Here is a 13,189-nt window from a genome sequence, read left to right on the forward strand (position 1 = left end):
TCAAGTCTGCTGCTGTTGCTGGAAGCTTCCAGAGAGCCTTCTCCACGTGTTCTTTTCGTATTCCCCGTTTCCCACCGAAACTCTGCATGGTCCAGTCCTGGAAACTCCGCTCTGTTGCGGGCAGCTTGCCCAGAGGATGGTGGATAATTTGAACAATGGAATTTGTATCATCACGGGCTCCCTGGGGCAGGAACACTTCCCCACTAGCATCTCATGATAACTCAGTAAGTTGGGTAGATACACAAGCTCTCCCAGATGTCTCTGGGACTCGAAAAAGAGTCTTTAAGAAGGCAGCATCTGAAACCATCAGGAATCTTTTATTTTATGGACATAAAACATCCTTTTATGGAGCACAGCTGGGTCAGTTGAATCCCTCTTTCAGTGGGCACTAGCCCAGATTTGGCCACAGATATCCGTGCTTACATTGTAACATCTGTATTGTGGAAGTCGTTGGCAACCTGGGAGGGTTGGTTATAGGGTGGACAGTCAACGGGAAAGAATTGTGTGCAGGCAGAATTTGGAATTCCAAGTCGGCCCATGGGGCATAATTGATTTATAAGTTGCTTTCATTATTTTGATTTAGTTTTTCCTTTTATTTTTCTTCTTGACCTGAGAAGAAGAATGTGAAAACGGTCAGAGTTTGGTTTTCCTGTTGAGTCTTTGGTCAGACTGATACTCGATACTGTCTGTATAGAAAGCCATTTCTGGTCTTCATTTCACGCAGAACTTCAGTATTCATTCACTATCTTTCTCCTTTAGAGAATGATAACTGGGATTTAAACGATGCCGTTGATGGTGGAGGAAATGGTAAGTAGGCTGTCTTAAATATCCTATGTGTCTGAATTGATTATTTATCATTTCAAAGGAGCGTGTCTCTCTTAAAGATGTCGAATTAGTTTATACCAGGAAACCCTGAGGAATAGGCGTATGGTTTGTGTGGTTGAGTTTTTGGCTTTTATCTGTACGCCTACTTCTGTTTTATTTTATTTATTTATTTTTTTTTACTTCTGTTTTAGAACTCAGAGTCTTTGGGGTGTATAAGGCACTTTGAATACCGTTGGTAGGGCTGGGCCTCACAGGCATGTGTGAACACACAGGACCCCACACTCACAAGGGCCTGCATTTTGGGTTGAACAAACAGAGGCCACGCTTTCATTTCTCACGGTTCAGCGTGGCCGCCGTATTGAAATTCCTGGTACAGTTTGGAGCAAGGACATGCAAAATGCATTTTTCACTTCGCACTGGACCCCCACACGTTCTGCAGCTGGCCCAGCCACCTGCTTTATTTTCTATGGGAGATACACAAAGTGAAGGATTATAGCTGGATGCCGACGGACAGAAATCCACAGGTGGCTGTGTGTACGGGGATCCCCTGCACGACAAGGTGTCCCCGGCCGTGACAAAGGGCACACTTGCATTTCCCACTTAACTATCTGTAATGCAGCTGCTTTGCAGGCGGTTGCTAGTGGTAAAAAAAAAAGCAAACCTGCCTGCCAAGGCAGCAGACGTAAGAGACGTGGGTTTGATCTCCGGGTCGGGAAGATCCCCTGGAGGAGGGCATGGCAGCCCACTCCAATATTCTTGCCTGGAGAATCCCCTGGACAGAGGAGCCTGGCAGGGCTACAGTCCACGGGGTCGCAGAAGAGTCGGACACGACTGAGTGACTCAGCACCCACACGTGCAAACGCATGTTTTGCTTTCTTGACCTCAAAGTGCTCATAAGTTCAACTGTCCTCTTTCGCAGATGGCGGAGCGACACCCGACTCACCAAACTCAAAACCTCAGCCAGACCCCAAGCAGCCTGACTCTAACGGTGAGAGCCTGGGGCTCCTCTGGTTCCTTGTGTGTGTTTCAGGCTTTGGTGATCCCTGTGTCGGCTGAAAGGAGGTCATTCCAGGGTTGGCGTGATCGTACAGTGAACGCTCTGTGCAAGGGAATTCCAGTTTTCCAGTCCCGGAAAGCAGTATGCAAAAAGATTTTTGTTTGTTTGTTTTGGATTTGATGTTTAGTTTGCTGACTTGACTTACCAGGTTTTAATGAAAGCTCAGAAGTATTCAATGTGATTTTTAATACCGAGAATCAATCTGGAGAAACATATGAGGTTGAGCAAAAGCTCTTTGTTTTTCCTTGATGCTTTCTGCTTTTTCTCACCCATCTTCGTGTTCTCAGAGTCATTAGACTGCCATCAGTTTTCTGAGTTGAAGAGCTGTTGAAATTTCACATTTTGAGTGGACTTTTTTGTTCACTGAAATATATTATTTGTTTGTATATTTTGTACATTTATGTATTTGTTTGATGGCATCACCAACTCAGTGGATGTTGAGTTTGAGCAAACTCTGGGAGATGGTGATGGACAGGGAGGCCTGGCATGCTGCAGTCCGCGGGGTCGCAAAGAGTCAGTTAAAACTGAGTGACTGGCTGAACTGATGTATTTGTTTAATTTTTAACATGGAAAAATAGGAATAGTGTCCACCTTCTAACACAGTGAAGGTGATTATTCTCTCTAGTATTTTATATCAGTTTAAATGCAAGCAATGTTAAGTGAAACTGTCGGTCTTTAAGTCATACTGCATCGTAACATTGTTCAGCCGCCAAGTCGTGTCCCACTCTCCGCAACCCCATGGACTGCAGCACGCCAGGCCTCCCTGTCCATCACCAACTCCCGGAGCTTGCTCAAACTCATGTCCATCGAGTTGGTGATGCCATCCAGCCATCTCATCCTCTGTCGTTCCCTTCTCCTCCTGTGTTCAGTCTTTCCCAGCATCAGGGTCTTTTCCAGTGAGTCGGGTCTTTGCATCAGGTGGCCAAAGTATTGGAGTTTCAGCTTTAGCATCAGTCCTTCCAATGAACACCCAGGACTGATCTCCTTTAGAATGGACTGGTTGGATCTGCTTGCAGTCCAAGGGACTCTCAAGAGTCTTCTCCGACACCACAGTTTAAAAGCATCCATTCTTCGGTGCTCAGCTTTCTTGATGGCCCAACTCTCACATCCATACATGACTACTGGAAAAACCATGGCTTTGAGTAGTACAGATCTTTGTCGGCAAAGTGATGTTTGCTTTTTAATACGCTGTTTAACCTTGTCACTGCCTTCCTTCCATATCGTCAAACTTTTCCCTAACTAGTTCCAGGAGCATTTTCTGATGTTATTTACAAGTTTTGATTGTATGCATTTTCTTGGCAGTTAGATAGGACCACACCTGATGCCTAATTCTGAAGATGGTGTGTGTCTTCTGATCGTTTAGAATGACGGATCTGCTAGTTTATGATAGTTTAGAATGTGGGTCCCAGGGGGTCAGTATGGGGGTAGGAGGCGGCCTCTTAGGAGGGTAGGGTGGGCTGGGGGGCGCTCAGCACTGCCGAGTGATGGGGGAGAGTCAACCAGGCTGGGGGGTACCTGGACACAGAGCTCAAAGCAGACAGACAGTGTGCACACACACTCAGGCTCAGATGCAAGGCACACGCGCCCACGTACACGCGCAGCGCTCGTTCAGTACATACTCATGCACGCAGACACACACGTGTGCACTCGTGAGCACGCGCCCGCACCACTCATGAAGTAGCACACGTGAACATGTGTGCACTCACGCACCTCTGGGCAGTGGTGCCGTGCGCCCCTATGCAGTGTGCCTGCTCTGGGATGCACACGCACGCATCGAGGCACACGAATGCACACACAAACATGGACACGTGCATATCCATACACACGCATGAGCGTGCACACTCCTGTTAGCTGGAAAAACCTGCATGTGATGATCAAGTCTGTTGCTCTCGGTGGCAGCCTTCCAGAGAGCCTTCTCCACGTGTTCCTTCCGTATTTCCCGCTTTCCCACCCAAACTGGGCGTCGCCCAGTCCTGGAATCCCTCTGCTTTGGGCAGCTTGCCCAGAGGATGTTGTGTAAATCAAGCTGTGGAATTTGTATCGCAGCAACAATGTTTCCCGCTAGGGACTCCTCTTAGCCGGGTGGGTGGATACATCACATGCTCTGCTAGCTGTTGCTGGAACTTGAAAAAGCGTCCTTAAAACGGAGAAGGCAGCCTCTGAAACCATCAGCAGTGGTCACATCGTTTCTCTCCAGCACAACGGGGTTTGTAACATCCACATCGCGTGGTAGAGGATGGTTATACGTTGGACAGTCAGAGGCAACGAATGCCCTGTAGGCCGAAGCTGACGTTCTGGCTCAGTCCTCGGGGGCCTAATTGATTTATAAGTTACTTTCATTAGTTGGTTTGGCTTTATTCTTTTGCTTGAGGAGGAGAGTGAGATGAAACCACTTGGGAATTTGGTATTTCTCTGGAGTCTTTGGGCTTCCCTGGTGGCTCAGCTGGTAAAGAATCCGCCTGCATTGTGGGAGACTTGGGTTCAATTCCTGGGTCAGAAAGATCCCCTGGAGAAGGGAACAGCTACCCACTCCAGTACTCCGGCCCGGAGAATTCCACGGACTGTATAGTCCATGGGGTCGCAAAGAGTCGGACACGACTGAGCGACTTTCACTTTCACTTTCTTGCCTCTTGGGTCAAACTGACATTCTGTAGCATCTGTACGGAAAGCCATTTCTGCTGTTCATTTCAGCTAGAATTTCAGTGTGGAGTGTTTTTCTGCTTTAGGGAATGATGAGTTCGATGTAAAAGATGCTGTTGATGATGGAGGAAACAGTAATTAATCTTAAGTCTCCCGTGTGTCTGACTTGCTTATTTATCACTTCAGAGAGGCTTGTCTCTTTCAAGGACGTCGATTTAGGTTTCACTCGGAAAGCCTAAGGAATAGGTGTATTGCTTGTCATTGTTGAGTTTTTGTCTTTTATCCCTGCTTACTTTCATTTTGGGCTTTCTGGGTGGCTGCTGCTGCTCAGTTGCTTCAGTCGTGTCCGACTCTGTGCGACCCCATAGACGGCAGCCCACCAGGCTCCCCCGTCCCTGGGATTCTCCAGGCAAGAACGCTGGAGTGGGTAGATACTCGTGGTATAAAGAACTCACCTGCCAGTGCAGGAGACGAAGAGACGCGTATCTGATCCCTGGGTCAGGAAGATCCCCTGGAGGAGGGCATGGCAACCCACTCCCGTGTTCTTGCCTGGAGAATCCCACGTACAGAGGAGCCTGGGAGGCTGCAGTCCACGGGATCTCAAAAAGCTGGACGTGACTGAGGCGACTTGGCACAGATTTAGTGTGTGGTAGCATTTAGGTCTCTAAAAACCACGTTCAGACCTGAATTTATAAAATTTGTGTTGCTAAAAAATGCTCACCATTATGTGAGCCTTCAACAAATAACTTGAAAGATCAGAGGTCAGACTTGTTGTTGTTGACTAGCTCAGTCGTGTCCGACTCTTTGTGACCCCATGGACTGCAGCACGCCAGGCCTCCCTGTCCATCGCCACCTCCCAGAGTTTACTCAAACTCATGTCCGTTGAGTTGGTGATGCCATCCAACCATCTTATCCTCTGTCACCCCCTTCTCCTCCTGCCTTCAATCTTTCCCAGCATCAGGGTCTTTTCTAAGGAGTCAGCTCTTTGCATCAGGTGGCCAAAGGATTGGAGCTTAAGCTTCAGCATCAGTGCTTCCAATGAATATTCAGGACTCATTTTCCTTTAGGATGGACTGGTTGGATCTCCTTGCAGGTCAAACACCATCACAGTCCAGCAAATAAGAGGTTGGTGGCTTTGGATTTTTTTTAGACAGGACATGAAGATCTGGGCTTAAAGCTCAACATTCAAAAAACTAAGATCATGCAATCTGGTCCCATCACTTCATGGCAAATAGATGGGGAAACAGTGTCAGACTTTATTTTGGGGGGCTCCAAAATCACTGCAGATAGTGACTGCAACCATGAAATTAGAAGAAGCTTACTCCTTGGAAGGAAATTTATGACCAACCTAGACAGCATATTAAAAAGCAGAGACATTACTTTGCCAACAAAGGTTCGTCTAGTCAAGGCTATGGTTTTTCCTGTGGTCATGTATGGTTGTGAGAGTTGGACTGTGAAGAAGGCTGAGTGCCGAAGAATAGATGCTTTTGAACTGTGGTGTTGGAGAAGACTCTTGAGAGTCCCTTGGACTGCAAGGAGATCCAACTAGTCCATCTTAAAGGAGATCAGTCCTGGGTGTTCATTGGAAGGACTGATATTGAAGCTGAAACTCCAATCCTTTGGCCACCTCATGCAAAGAGTTGACTCATTGGAAAAGACCCTGATGCTGGGAAAGATTGAGGGCAGGAAGAGAAGGGGACGACAGAGGGTGAGATGGTGGGATGGCATCACCGACTCAACAGACATGAGTTTGAGTAAACTCCCGGAGTTGGTGATGGACAGGGAGGCCTGGGGTGCTGCAGTCCATGAGGTCGCAAAGAGTCGGACATGACTGTGCGACGGAACTGAACTGAAGACCCGGGAGTTTTGTTGGGTGAGGTCGCACAGCTTCTGAGTGGTCCCCGCTGGGTCCCCTCCGCTCTGTATTTGTCTCCTCACCCAGGAGCCTCCTCACTAAGCTGGGAGGTCCCCTGCGCTGGTCCTGGGGACGGGACGAGGTGGCATTTAGCGTCCCACGGGGAAGCCACTTGACTGGATTGGCAGTGGTGTGCGTGGCGAGATGAATTCCGGTTCCAGGGGTGAATTTCAGGCAGAGGCTCCAGAGTAGGGTTCCCTCTGTGGCTCCCCTGTGGTCCCTGCATCTCAGTCCTCTGCCCTGTTCTCTTCCTCTAGGCCGGGCCACCAGCCCGCCCCCCTACCCCGACTCTGTGGTCTCCCCCGTGAGTGTTCCCTCCTGCCCATCACGGCACTCTGTGCTTCTCCCCACAGAAGAATCGCCAGGCGTGATCCCAGGGATCGTGGGTGCTATCGTGGTGGCCTTGGGAGGAGCCATCTCCAGCTTCATCGCCTACCAGAAGAAAAAGCTGTGCTTCAAAGAGAACGGTGAGGGCGGTCACCGCCACCTCCTTTCCGTGGGGTGCGGGGACCGTATATTGAAAAAAAGCTAAAAGAGAAGCAGAGCTCCGGTTGGCACGAACCACGGGGACAGTGGCTGAGAGTTCCTAACACGCTAGAAAACCGGGATCTGACTTTGCCGCTTCGATTTGGGCGCTTCCCGCGTCTAGCCGTGTGAGGTTGTGCAAGTTACTAACCATGCCACTTTGGGAGGTTTTTATGTAACGAGGACAGGAGAGACAATGGTCTGTGCTTTAGACTTTTGGTGACGCCCGGGTCACCTGGGCGGGTTTGATCCCTGGGTTGGGAAGATCCCGGGAGAAGGGAATGGCAACGCACTCCAGTATTCTTGCCTGGAGAATCCCCATGGACTGGAGCATGGGGTCACAGAGAATCGGAAGCGACTGAGCGACTCACACACCTCGTCGTCTTTAGGATAACAGCCATAGCCATGGGGCCACCATATTATTTTCTCAACCCAAGGGAATTACAGTGGAAACACCGGGCAAGTGGTCCCCTTTTTGCTGGAACCTGGTACCAGGGGGTACTCAAAACAGTTGGATGGCCCAGACACTTTGTAGGGAGACTTGAGGTATTTGAACTTCTCGTCCTATGTAAGAAGATCCTGAGTCCCGACTGGGCCGTCTGCCAACTGATGTTGGCTGCCTAAGGGCCTGCTTCCTGAGGGATCTTGGGAAACTCCCAAGGAGACTTGAGTTGATGCTGACGGAGGCACACTCACCCCCGAGGGTTGGAGTTTGACACTCCGTCTTCCAGCATTTCAGGCCCGCAGACACGATTTGTAGCCCGAAATTGACAGTCCGACGCGGGCGTTTGGATGCGGAAATCTAAAATAAGCGGCTCTTTTTATAACCCTCTGTTTGCCAGAGGAGGGTAAGGGTTGCCTGATGGCATCTTATTTCCCATGTGGGAGTGAGTGGGAGCCCTCCATCTGGCCGCTCTCAGGAAGGTGTGCTACATTGGCAGAAGGGTGAGCATCCAGCAAAGCCCAAATGGCCAGATGACCGAGTTCCAGGAGATACTCGTGAAAGATCTACAGTTAGAATCTAGGCGAGGCTAGAGGGGAACAGAAGCCAAATATATGGATATATATTTTTTTCTTTTGTTTCTCCTGCTGCTGCTGCTAAGTCACTTCAGTCGTGTCTGACTCTGTGCGACCCCATAGACAGCAGCCCACCAGGCTCCCCCGTCCATGGGATTCTCCAGGCAAGAACACTGGAGTGGGTTGCCCTTTCCTTCTCCTAGAACTAGCAAAAAGAGCTTCAAAGAGGAAGCCTTCGATAGAAGCGAAACAGTGTTTCCTCTTCCTTTTTTATTTTATTTGGCTGTACGGGGTCGTAGTTTGGCACGTGGGATCTAATTCCCTGGTCAGGGATTGAACCCAGGCGCCCTGCATTGGGAGGGCAGGGTCTTGGCCACGGGACCACCAGGGAAGTCCCAGTGTCTCTCTTTCAATTACATTTTCCCCTTGTCTGAAGACGCTTGAACTCAGAGCTTGGCACTCAAGCGGGGAGACGAGGAAGGCGCTCGATAGGGAAAGTGAGCACCGGGGTATGAGCCCCAGGCTTTTCTGAAAAAACCGGAATGTATGTGAGCGACTGGCACACACACTTTCTCATATGAACACCAGAGTCGAATGCAGAGCAGTGACGAATCTTTCTGGCTCGGTGGGTTAGACGCTCCGCGTGGAACACAAGCCTTCCAGAACAAGTTTACTGTTATCAAGTTACATGTATTTGATGAACCATGATGGTATGGAAACGTCGAAACCCGGACCATCGGGCGCGGGAAGACCCCAGGGGACCCTTTTTCTGCATCCTCAGCACACGGGGCTGTTCTAGGAGAGTTGTCTTTTCTGGGGTGTTCTTGTGAGTCGTGCGGCACCCACGTGGAGCTGCGAGTCTGTGGAGTTTCGGTTTCGGAAGGACGTGGCCACCACGGTGGGCCCCGGCGTGTGGCTGTTCTGTCGCTGGACGTGGTGGGTGGCTGACGGCTTGTTTGCTCACGGCGCATGTCCTGGCTGCTCCCTTGGTGCCCCTGGTGGCAGGGGATTCTGGAGGATTCTCCCCTCTTTTCCTGGCCTCCTTCTTCCAGCCTTCCTCTGTCTGCCTCCCAATCCGTCCTTTCTTCTTTCTCTCCATTGCTTCCTTTCTGTCTCTCCCTTTCTCCCTTCCTCTTGGTCTGTCTTCCTTTTTCTTTCTTTCTTTTCCTGCCTCCCCTCCCCCTCCCCCCACCATCCCCCTCCCCCTTAACCCCAGCATCCACTCCAGTGATGCTCTTGCCGTGTCAACCCGTCTCCTTAACTTCTGAGCCCAGCAGACAGACGAATCTCTTAACAGCTTGCTGCTACATGCACCCGTGGGCTCTTGCACCCGAAGCCAAGCCCTCAGACAGTTATTTCCGGTTGATTCTGATTTTCTTTTTATTTTGTTTTCATTGTTCTTTTCCGCTCTTCCTTTGCAGATGAGTCGAAGATCTAGGGGACACGTGGAGAACCCTGGGCAGGGGCGTGGAGATGACCCTTTCTGATCTGCATCTGTCTCGAAAAGCAAACCTTGTCTGTCCCTTTTTTTTTTTCCTCCTTGCTACTAAGACGTTTCCCCAGGGACGTTTCTCTCTGACCCTGCGGGCTGTACTGTGAAGTCTTTATGTTTTCTGCCTTGTCGAAGCACAGAAGCTTGGGATGCTATATTCAAAGGCGCAGTTTGCCTTCAAAGAAGTGAAGACAAATGCAGACGTGGTCCCTTTTGAAGTGGAAACCGACACGCACCAATGGGGCTGGGGGGCTTCCGTGAACAAAAACAGCTTTGTCAATCACCTTCCATCCTTGCCCGTTGGGTGGACCATCCTGTCTGCAGAGACCCCCCTCCCTTCCCCGGGGCAAAGCCAGCCCTAAGGCATAGGATATGATCTTTCACACTAATGATGGAATTTGTAACTTTATGACTCCATAGCGCCTGGATTTTTACAGCCCATTTCCATGAAGTGTTTTTTTTTTTTTTCCCCAACTCTCTCTAATTGGTTTTTGCCAATTACGTGAATTTCGCAGTTCTCAGTGAAAAAAGGAGAACCCACATGCTTAGGAATAACCTGAAAAACCTCACCATCTTCAATTGCTTTTTTTAAAAAATTATTTTTAATTGGAAGATAATCGCTTTACATTTGTGATGTTAGTATCTGCTGTACAGCAGCGTGAATCAGCCGTATGTATACATATATTGCCTCCGTCTTGAGCCTCCCTCACACCCTCCCCTTAACCTCCTTCCCAACCCCGACTTAAAATTTCTGAAATGTCAGCGCAGAAGTCAAGGACGGACCAGGTCTATGACCGCCTAGAATTCGTGCATCCTGCACCCCTCCATAAACACAGAAGTCAACACCAGATCTTTCTGTCCCTTTTTTCGCATCAGACCATCTCCTTCTTGCGTGTAAATACGAGTTTTCTTTCTCCAACCTCGTGCTGAGGGTCAGGCTCGTGTCCCTTCCCAGTGTGGTACGGCCGGTACTGGTCTGGAGGCCAAGTTGCAGGATTTGGGATTAGTAACGGGAGGTGGCTTGAGAACCCCGCGACGGGGTGTCTCTCAATGCTCTTGTCGTGGGCCCGTCACCCTCCACCAGTCACCCTGATGGCCTTGACCCTGGTCACTCCTGCGGCCGTCTGTGTCTTTGAAGGGAGTGTTCTCGGTTTTGATGAAATGAAGCCTGCGTCCTAGTTAGCGAGCATGCATGCTCTGTTGTTCAGCTGTGTCCAACTCTTTGTGACCTCATCAACTGTAACCCACTAGGCTCGTCTATCCACGGGGATTCTCCAGGCAACAATACTGGAGTGGGTTGCCTTTTCCTCCTCCAGGGGATCTTCCTGACCCACGGATCAAACCCACATCTGCATTGCATTCGACTTAAACAAGCTTTATTGTTATTATTTTCATTCACTTTCTTCCACCTTAACTTTTTTAAAGAGTTTATTTTTAGTTGGAGGATCATTGCCTTACAATGCTGCGTTGCTCTCTATACATCAACAAGGACTTCCCTGGTGGCCTAGATGGTAAAGAATCCGCCTGCAATGCGGGAGACCTGGGTTCCATCCCTGGATGGGGAAGAGCCCCCTGGAGAAGGAAATGGCAACCACTCCAGTATTCTTGCCTGGGAAATCCCATGGACAGAGGAGCCTGGAGGGCTACAGTCCATGGGGTCGCAAAGAGTCAGACTCGACTGAGCGACGAACACTATATGCATTAATATACGGTAGTTAGCTTTCTCTTTCTGACTTACTTCACTCTGTATGGCAGAGTTCATCCACCTCATTTGAACCGACTCAGATGCAAATAAACGCGTTTTGGCTGGGAATATCATGTGTTTTTTTTTGTTTGTTTGCTTTGCATTATATCGAAGCATCGTTGATTTACAGTGTAGTGTTGGTTTCTGCTGTACAGCCAAGTGACTCAGTCATCTGTACGTTCCTCTGTTATATTTTACTTTTTGGTGCTGCTTTATCCCATGGTATTCAATAGACTGGGCTCTATAGTCTGACCTTGTTCTTCATTCATCTTGTGTATAGGAGTTGGCATCTGCTGACCTCAGACTCCCAGGCTGTCCCTTCTCCATCCCCTCTCCCTCTCCTGTATTTCGAATTCTGTCTCCTCACACTTGAATTCAAAGGATGCTATGCGCACAGATCCTTTCTGGGGACGGTTGGGGGCGGGTGGCAAGCGTGTTGCTCCTCTTGGCGTCGATGTGTGTTTGCGAAATCGAGGAATAGAAATTTGGAAATAAAAAGACGGACTCAGAAAAGCTTAGGAGCAAACAGGCAGGACCCAACGAAGGGCCCTTCACACCCTGATGACCGGGGCGGTTCCTCTGCTTTCCAGGAGGGGCAAGGTAGGCAGCTGAGTGGGGCGATGCCGATTCACCCGAGAATGATGACGGGGTGTGTTGTCTTTGTATTCACTGCCGCCCCCCCTGCCCCAACTTGGGCACGTTTTGTTCTTGCTTTCAGCCGAAGAAGGACAGGTGAACATGGAGAACCATCGTAGCACCGCCGAGCCAGCAGGTGAGACGGGCTGGGAGTGTCATCCCCCATCATCACCCACCTGCATCCCCACCATGGCTATTTCACCTCTTCCAACCGCTGCCCTGCCCTGCCCTCCCATGCAGAGGGTGTCGGGTGGAGAGGGCACCTGGAGACGCCTTGAAAAGAAAAAAAAAAACAGAAATCTGTTCTTGTGTCTTTGTTCTCTGCAGTTCAACAGACTCTTCTGGAGAAATAAAGACGTTTGGCAGCCAAGTAACTCGCAGCAGGATCGCAAGCTTGCCTGCCGAGCCGCTCCAGAGATGGGCTGCAGGAGCAGACACGACCCACTGGGACCTCACCCCGGCTTCTCCGTGCCTTCGCTCAAGGTGGCTTCCTCGTTTTAACGCTGGGATGCTTTATCCCCCACTCCCCTCTCCACCACGTCCCCCTCCGCCGTGCTAGGCGGGTGAAACTTGACTTGTGGTGAGTTTTCCATCCACGGGGGCGGGAAATCACACTCGCCTTCTCCACGACCCTGAGGGGGTTTTCCCGTGAGTGCAGGGAATGTCCGACCGACTGATCGCCAAGTCCCATCCAAGTTGCCAAGTTCCCAACCATCATCGTTCGTACGCCACCGAGGTTCCCCGAGCAGAAACTCTGGACCGTTTACAAACTGGCTGTAAATAGAATGCGTCTGAAACCTCTCCTGACCATTGACTCTTTAATGGAGTGGGCGTTAAGCCTCAAGCGAGTTTCCTCAAAAGTTCTTTCATTTCTAGTGAATTTTTTTCTTCCCACACCAGACTAATAAAAAGAAATTTTAGAAATCAAGTCCTATTTACGTAAATGTCTTGCCGGGAGGTGCCCTTTAAAGAAGGCTGTTGGAAATTTAGTGACACTCATGATGTGGATTCCCAATTCTCTTTTCTATAAGACAGACGTCACCCTAGGCGCTAGCTCTTATTTCTGGCGTTTGCTTTTGTCTGTTCCTTCCCTTCTTTGCCCACATTGGTGGTGGCGCTTTACTTGCTAAGTCGTGTCCGACTCTGCAACCCCGTGGACTGGAGCCCGCCAGGCTCCTCTGTCCATGGGATTTCGCAGGCAAGAATACTGGAGTGGGTCGCCGTTTCCTCCTCCAGTTGATGACATTGTGGGGAAAATATTTGTTAGCAGCCCTTCTGCCCTGCATCAGATTCTTTCCTGCGTCTTCCATGTAGGTAAATGGCCAGGAATTTGTTTTT

General features: G+C 49.8%; 1 protein-coding gene across 2 annotated transcripts in view; it reads left to right on the plus strand.

Moving 5' to 3' along the window:
* CD99 (CD99 molecule (Xg blood group)) overlaps positions 1–12,779 on the plus strand; it is a 29,039-nt gene extending 16,260 nt beyond the window's left edge. The window contains exons 6-10 of one of the 2 annotated variants that reach the window (XM_006049297.4): positions 760–807; positions 1,745–1,813; positions 6,791–6,904; positions 11,934–11,987; positions 12,179–12,779. In XM_006049297.4, the coding sequence (XP_006049359.4) occupies positions 760–807; positions 1,745–1,813; positions 6,791–6,904; positions 11,934–11,987; positions 12,179–12,204 (311 nt within the window). In that variant the 3' untranslated portion in view covers positions 12,205–12,779. Of the gene's footprint in view, positions 1–759; positions 808–1,744; positions 1,814–6,790; positions 6,905–9,400; positions 9,491–11,933; positions 11,988–12,178 lie in introns of those variants that run through there. The other variant, XM_006049299.4, reaches the window with a different exon arrangement.
* The last annotated feature ends 410 nt before the right edge of the window (positions 12,780–13,189 follow it).

Source organism: Bubalus bubalis, chromosome X, assembly GCF_019923935.1.
Source record: "Bubalus bubalis isolate 160015118507 breed Murrah chromosome X, NDDB_SH_1, whole genome shotgun sequence".
In the NCBI taxonomy this organism is placed as follows: domain Eukaryota; kingdom Metazoa; phylum Chordata; class Mammalia; order Artiodactyla; family Bovidae; genus Bubalus; species Bubalus bubalis.